General features: G+C 48.8%; 1 protein-coding gene across 1 annotated transcript; it reads right to left on the bottom strand.

The window, feature by feature from the left end:
- Window positions 1-5,664: 5,664 nt before the first annotated feature.
- On the bottom strand, window positions 5,665-6,243 carry LOC138863758 (sperm acrosomal protein FSA-ACR.1-like). The gene has a single exon (XM_070128601.1). The coding sequence runs from the start codon at window positions 6,241-6,243 to the stop codon at window positions 5,665-5,667; it is 579 nt and encodes a 192-aa protein (XP_069984702.1).
- Window positions 6,244-8,122: the final 1,879 nt, after the last annotated feature.

Genomic DNA, 8,122 nt, shown 5'->3' with positions numbered 1-8,122 from the left:
AGGGACAGGATCGTTCACGTCAGATGGGACTTGGCTGCTTTGCCCTTGCTCGTTCGAACCAATTTAGCCCCGCCCCAATGTCTGACGTCACTAATCCACCCACGCTCTTTTTTGACGTCACGGGTCCAGTCGCATTTGTCTTGTCTTTTGTGTGTGTGTGTGTGTGTGTGTGTGTGTGTGTGTGTGTGTGTGTGTGTGTGTGTGTGTGTGTGTGTGTGTGTGTGTGTGTGCGTGCGTGCGTGCGTGCGTGCGTGCGTGCGTGCGTGCGTGCGTGTGTGTGTGTGTGTGTGTGTGTGTGTGTTTGTCTTTGTGTTTGTCTGTGTGTGTCTGTGTCTGTGTGCGCGCACGCGTTTGTTTGTTCGTGTGTGTGTGTGTGTGTGTTTGTGTGTGTATGTGTATGTGCGTGCGCGTCAGTGCGTTTGTTCATGCATACATGTTTATTAAATATATATATGTGTCTATGTTCCGCATACATCTTCACCCCACGACCTGCAGTAGATGAGCCCCACAAGCAGCGCGGAAAACGTCTCAGGAGTTCGGAGCCGGAGACGACGCTAATGGGAAATGACGCTAATGGGAAATGATACCTAATTGATACCTTAGACTAATTACCCTCTTCCGCCAGGTGCCATGTGTCGGTTTAGTAGTGTGTCGGTGTGTAGGTTAGAGAGTTTTTTTTTTATTTATGTGTAGTTGTTGATGTGTTGTTAGAATTGAAAATACTGAAGTGGGGGGAAAGGAGCCTCTCTCCCTCCCTCCTTCCATCTTACTTTATCCTCCTTCCTCCCTCCTTCCAGCCTGTTATCATTCCATTCGTCCTTCTCTCCCTCCCATTTTTCCCTCTCTTCATTTTAGTTTCAATTTTCCTCTCCTCATTTCCTCCTTCCCTCCCTCTTTTCTTCCTTCCTTCGTCGTTCCCTCCCTCCCTCCCTTTCTCCTTCCCTTCTTCCATCCCTTTCTGTACCCTACCCTCTCCCTTCCTCACTCCTTCCTTCCCTCCCTCCCTCATCTAACCCCTCCCTCCCTCCCTCCCTTTCTCCCTTTCCACCCTCCTCCTCCCTTTCTCCTTTCCTCTCTCCTCCCTACCTTTCTCTCTGTCCCTCTCTCCCTCTCTTACTTTCCTCCTCTCCTTTCACCCTTCTCCCTTCCTTCCCTTGTGTCTGTCTCTCTCTCTCTCTCTCTCTCTCTTACTCCCCTCCTCCCTTTGTCGTTCCATCCTTCCTTCCCTTTCGCCTTTACTCCCTCCCTCCCTCCTGTCCCTCCTTCCCTACATTTGTTCCTCCTTCCTTATCCCCCCACCTTCCTTCCTTTGTCGTTCCCTCCTTATCTCCCTTCCCACCCTCCCTCCCTCCCCTCTCTCCTGCTTGCCCCTCACCCTCCCTCTCTCTCCCTCCTTTTTGCTCGTCGTCTCGCTCCGTGAGTTTTGTCGGAATCCTAACAATCCACTTTCCCTTCAAGTCATTATCATCTGATTAATCATTCCTCTCTCATTCTCTCTCTCATCTCTTTCTGTCTTTCTGCCTGTCTGTCTGTTTGTCTGTCTGTCTGTCTGTCTGTCTCTTGTCTCTGTCTCTGTCTCTCTCTCTCTCTCTCTCTCTCTCTCTCTCTCTCTCTCTCTCTCTCTCTCTCTCTCTCTCTCTCTCTCCCCCTCCCTCCCTCCCTCCCTCCCTCCCTCCCTCCCTCCCTCCCTCCCTCTCTCTCTTTCCTCCTTCCCTCCCTTTTCTGACTTCTCCCCTTTCCTCCCCTCCCCCTCCCCCTTCACCTTCACCTCCCCTTTCCCTTCCCTTTCCTCTCCCTCTTCCCCATCCCTTTCTCCCATTAGCTAATCAGTCTGACGAAATGGAGATGCTTGTGAATATATATCAGATGGTGTTCCGTTTACATGTGTGTGTGTGTGTTTGTTTGTTTAGTGTATATATATATATATATATATATATATATATATATGGGTGGTTATATAGTACGTAGGCCTATATGCGTATATATGTATATTTTACTTATAGTTCGTAGCCTGTATATGCGGGTTATGTCCCTTTTTGCGCGTCTGTTTGCATGGGTGGTTGTATAGTACGTAGGCCTATATGCACGTATAGAGTATTACTTATAGTGCGTAGGCCTATATGCACGTATATAGTACTATTTATAGTGCGTAGGCCTATATGCACGTATATAGTACTCTTTATAGTATTTAGGCCTATATGCACGTATAGAGCACCATTTATAGTGCGTAGGCCTATATGCACGTATATAGTACTCTTTATAGTACGTAGGCCTATATGCGTACGTGTTGTTTGCTTGTTTCGGATGCACAGCTTTTGATTAACATTTTGAAAGATTAAATTTTGACTTTCGGGACGAGGTCAGAGGGCGGAATCCCCTTCTGTCGCCGCTAGGGGGAGGGGTGGGGGTGGGGGATAGGGAGGGGGATGTAGGGTCGAGAAGAGGGTTTTGGATGGAGGGGATAATGGAGGAGGGAGAAGACGAAGGGGAAAATGGAGAAGGTGGGGATGTCTTGAGAGAGAGGGAAAGGGGAGAGAGGAAGAGAGGTAGAGAGGTAAAGAGGTAGAGAGATAAAGAGGGAAAGAGGGAGAAAGGAAGAGAGGAGAGAGAGGATAGAAAAAAGAGAAAGAGAGAGAATGAGAAAGTGAGAGAGAACGAGAAAGAGAGAGAGAATGAGAATGAGAGAGAGAATGAGAAAGAGAGAGAGAATGAGAAAGAGAAAGAGAGAGAGAATGAGAAAGAGAAAGAAAGAGAGAATGAGAAAGAGAAAGAGAGAGAGAATGAGAAAGAGAGAGAGAATGAGAAAGAGAAAGAGAGAGAGAGAATGAGAAAGAGAGAGAGAGGAGATAGAGTGAAAGGGACAGTTTAGAAAAAGAGAAAAGAGAAATAAAGAGAGAGAGAGAGAGAGAGGGCGCTACGGAGACCGGCACCTGACCCGAATACTGAGGCTGTGTAACCTATCTCGGGCGGTCAGGTGCGGGGGGGTGGGGGGTAGCGGGGTGCTGTTGAGTGAGGCGGGTTTTTTTTTCTTTTTTTTTTATAACTGATTCATTTTCGTTTTGAGGAGTGGATGTCTTCGCTGGCTCGGAAAGTATCGTGTGTAAATTTATGGTGATGAGGAGAATGAGTTCAGAGTTGTATTTAGAGTGTCAGAAGGAGTTGCTGCGATCGACGAGGGATTCGGAGATAGGTGAACCTGTATTGATGCCTACGCGCACGCATACGAAGACGTGCACGCATACGCACACGCATACGTACACGCATACGCAAACGAATACACACGCAAACGAATACACACGTAGGAACATATACAAGCACAGGCATATACACAAGCACACGCATACATATGCACACGCACACATATGCACACGCACACATATGCACACGCACACATGCACACGCACACATATACACACACACACATATCCACACGCACACATATGCACACACACACATCCACACACACACACACACACACACACAAGCACACGCATACATATGCACACGCACACATATGTACATACACACACACACACACACACACACACACACACACACACACACACACACACACACACACACACACACACACACACACACACACACACACACACACACACACACACACACACACACACACACGGCGCGCGCTCGCGCACAGAGTACACGTATATGTCGCAAATATAACCATGTGTTTTTACTGTACTTAAATGAACGTAAAGACGATCACGCGAACGGACAAAAACACCGCCAAAGTGCGTTTAAAACTCGGTTTATAACGTTGACGAAACACGGTCTGGTTCACTCTACACATGTACACATTTCTAGCGCACGTGACGCAACATTCGGTTTAAAAAAAAATGTACATCATAGTCGTCTTTTCTCGCTAACGAGTGGATCTTCGAGCCTAAAGTTATCATTTGTCTTTTATTTTTTCTCCAAAAGTGATATATATTAAGTGAAAAAAATGAAGAATTTGCCACTCATAGAGGAAGATTGCACGGTTGGTTGCCCGATGCACGTGATGTTGCGAAAGTGAAAGTGTTTCTCTTGGAGGTGCTCGCTATAGGGAGGGGTGGGGAGGGGTGGGGGTGGAGGAGGGAGGGGGTGGGGGTGGGAAGGGAGGGAGGAGGAAGGGAAGGGTTGGAGGCAAGTGTGGGGAGAGGGAGGGGGATGGAGGAGGGAGGAAGAGAAGGGGTGAAGGGGAGGGGGTGGGGGAAGGGGGCGAAGGAGGAAGGAAGGATGGGAGAAGGAAGGGATGGGAGTGGGGATGGAGGAAGGAAGGGAGGAGGGAGGATGGAGGAAGCGGAAGGGAGGGGTAGGATGAGTGAAGGAAGGAGGATGGAGGAAGAAAGGGAGGAGGAGGGAGGGATGGAGGAGAGAAGGGAGGGGATGGAGGGGAAGGGGGGATGGAGGAGGGAAAGGGGGAGGGAGTGATGAGGAAGGAAGGAGAGGGGAAGGAGAAAGAGATGGGAAGGGAGTGAAGGTGTAGGAGGTGTGGTGGTAGGGGAAGACTGGATGGAAAGAGGGGAGGGTTTTTAGGGTAAGTGAGAGGGAGGGGAAAAATGAGGATAAAAAGCATGCATGGGGAAAAGTAGAGAGTGGGGAGTCACACAGAGAGGGGGGAGGGGGAGTGGACATGGGAGAGGAGGGGAAGGTGTAAGGGGTGTGGGGGAGGGAGGGAGGGAGGGGGAATCGCCGGTAGTAATGGGGAGGGAGAGGGGGAGGGGGTGGTCTTAGGAGGTTCCTGGGGAAGTAAGAGAGAATGGGAAGAAAGAGGAGACGGTGGAAAGAAGAAAGGGAGGAGGAAAACTAAGAGGAAAAGGGAGGAAAGAAAGAAAGAAGGAGGGAATAACAGAAAGCAAGATGTGAGAAAGGGAACAGTCAAAAAAAGTAGAAGGGAAAGGATGAGAAGAGACAGAATAAGAAAGGAAATGTAAGAGAGAGAATGAAGAAAGAAGTAAGATGGAATAGTAGAGTTAAAGAATGAAGAAAAGAAACAAGCAAAGAAAGGAGAGAATGATAGAAGGAAAGGAGGACGAAAGGGAACAGGGAAAGAATGAAGTAAGAAAGGAAGGTAGCGATGAAGAGAGAACATGAAATAAATGAAAAATATACAAAGAGATGATAAAGGTCATGAACAAAATAACGAACAGGGGGATATAACAAAGGAAAAGATTATAGAAGGAAAAGATGGAAAGAATCTGAAGGAGAAGAGGTGTATATATGATAAAGGAGAAGGGAGAAACATGATGATTAGAGACGAGGACGTGGAACAGAAGACGACGATGATGGAACAAGATAAAACAGTTGAAGAGGGAGAGAAGAAAGAAACGACTAGATAGATAGACATGGATGAAAGATGCACATAAAATTGAGAGAAAGAAAAGTTGGGAATGTAAAAAGAGAGAAAATTCACCCCCCCCCCCCCAAAAAAAAAAAAAAAAAAAAATGAAAATGAAAATGAAGAAAATAGTCAAATAAAGGAAAATGCCACGACGTATAAAGATAATGACAAAGATGATAAAGATAATAAATGGACAGAATGCTCCAAAAAAAAAACGAAACGAAAACACAATTAATCCAGGAATTCCGAAGGGGCAGGAGGACGACCCCGCCAGGCGATGTTGTTAGGAAAGAGAGTAATTGGCACTTGTCTCTGAGTTACGGCGAAGGGGATGTGGCACCCTCGGTTGTGGCACTCTCGGCTGTGGCACCCTCGGCTGTGGCACTCTCGGCTGTGGCACCCTCGGCTGTGGCACCCTCGGCTGTGGCACTCTCGGCTGTGGCACCCTCGGCTGTGGCACCCTCGGCTGTGGCACTCTCGGCTGTGGCACCCTCGGCTGTGGCACTCTCGGCTGTGGCACCCTCGGCTGTGGCACCCTCGGTTGTGGCACCCTCGGCTGTGGCACCCTCGGCTGTGGCACTCTCGGCTGTGGCACCCTCGGTTGTGGCACCCTCGGCTGTGGCACCCTCGGCTGTGGCACCCTCGGTTGTGGCACCCTCGGCTGTGGCACCCTCGGCTGTGGCACTCTCGGCTGTGGCACCCTCGGCTGTGGCACCCTCGGCTGTGGCACTCTCGGCTGTGGCACTCTCGGCTGTGGCACCCTCGGCTGTGGCACTCTCGGCTGTGGCACCCTCGGACGCTGCAACGCCCTCGTGTGGGGCAGGGGTGGGGGTGGGGGGGAGCTCAGGAGGTAGGATGGGGTGAGGTGGGGTGAGGTTTGGGGTCTTTTCGGACATTTTCTTTTGCTTGGTCTATTTTTTTTGGGGGGGGGGGCGAGGGGGGGGTCGTGTTTGTTCTCTCGTGCTCTGTCGTTCTATTTCTCTTGTAATTTTGTCTTTTTTTCTCTCGGCCTATTCGTTTTCTTCTCCCTAACCCGACTCCTATGCCTTCTCCTACTCCTTCTCCTACTTCCTCCTTCTCATCCTCCCTCCCCCTTCTTCTCCTCCCTCCTCCCCTAACCCCTCTCTTTCCTGCCCTCCCCTCTCTCTCTCTATCTCTTTCTCTCTCTCTCTCTCTCTCTCTCTCTCTCTCTCTCTCTCTCTCTCTCTCTCTCTCTCTCTCTCTCTCTCTCTCTCTCTCTCTCTCTCTCTTCTCTCTCTCTTCGCTCTTCGCTCTTCTCTCTTCTCTCTTCTCTCTTCTCTCTTCTCTCTTCTCTCTTCTCTCTTCTCTCTCCTCTCTCTCTCTCGTCTTCCTCTCTCCTCTCTCCCTCTCTCCTCTCTCCTCTCTCCTCTCTCCTCTCTCTCTCTCCTCTCGCCAGGGAGTATTCCCACCTCTCCCCACAAGCACGGGCGAAGAGAGAGAGAGAGAGAGAGAGAGAGAGAGAGAGAGAGAGAGAGAGAGAGAGAGAGAGAGAGAGAGGAAAGAATAGAAACGAAAGGCACGGGGCATAAGTATTTCGCGGGCGGCATTTAACCCTCTCTGCCCGCCATCGGAGCGACATCCATCAGTCGATATATTGCGCGAATTTCCATAACCGTCATCGCGAATTCCTTTGGATTGTAACTCGGATGAGGTTCTTCAAAGGTGGGGTGGGGGTGTGTTGGGTGGGCGTAGGCTTGGGTGAGTGTTTGGTTTTTGTTTTGGTTTGTTGTTGTTGTTGATGTTGTTGTTGTTGCTGTTGTTATTGTTGTGTTGTTCTTTTTTCGGAAGATGTGAGGGAGTGGGATAGGGGAGAAGGGGAGGAAGGGAGGAGGGATTTAAAAATTAAAAATGGGGATGGGAGGAAGAGGAGAAGAGAGAGAGTACGAGAGAGGAAGGAAGGGAAGTAGGAAGAGAGAAGAAAACAGAGAGAGAGGGGGTATAGGCAGGGAGCAAAGATAGTAGAAAGCAAGAGAAAAACAAACATAGACGAGATGTTTGTATACATGTGCATATGCATACCTACCTACATACAAATATACATATACACACACGCGCGCGCGCACACACGCACGAACGCACGCATGCATGCATGCATGCATACATACATACGTGTATGTATGTATGTATTTATGCGTTTATGCGCATACATACCTACATACATATGTATGTATACATGTATGTATGTATGCATGTCTGCATATACATGCATACATATGTATGTATGTTTATATAAACATTTCGACTGCACACACAGAAACCAACCTTAGAAAAAACGACAAATTTTCTCTTCGAACAAAAAGGGGAAAAATCTACTATTGTCCGCCGAGTGAGGATCCTATACAAGGCCGGGCATTTTAGGCGATCTTTCCGATATCGGATATTCGGGTCTTCGGTTTGCGGATAGCGTTGCCTCCGTTATATCGGGTCTGGGGAGGTTGTGAGTGGGGTGTGGGTGGGGTGGGGAGGGGTTGGGATAGGGGGAGGAGGGAGAAATGGTAAGGGTAAGGGGGGTGATAAGGCTTCTATTTTTCATTTTTTCTTTTTTCTTTATTTTTTCTCCCTCCCTTTTTTTGCTTACCTCCCTCGATCCCTGCTTTCTCTCTCTCTCTCTCTCTCTCTCTCTCTCTCTCTCTTTCTTTCTTTCCTTCCTTCTTCCTCTCCCTCCCTCCCTTTCCTTCTTCCTCTCGCTTTCCCTCTCCCTCTCTCATTTTTCATCCTCAAACTCCTTATAAATATCCAGATTAATCCAAACTA

Source organism: Penaeus vannamei, chromosome 13, assembly GCF_042767895.1.
Source record: "Penaeus vannamei isolate JL-2024 chromosome 13, ASM4276789v1, whole genome shotgun sequence".
NCBI classification, from domain to species: domain Eukaryota; kingdom Metazoa; phylum Arthropoda; class Malacostraca; order Decapoda; family Penaeidae; genus Penaeus; species Penaeus vannamei.
The sequence above is the reverse complement of the archived record's forward strand: the minus strand, read 5'-3'. Positions and strand labels throughout refer to the sequence as shown.

Excerpts from the sequence above, each read along its gene's own strand:
- LOC138863758 (XM_070128601.1), bottom strand. The coding sequence starts at position 6,243 with ATGTCCGAAAAGACCCCAAACCTCACCCCACCTCACCCCATCCTACCT.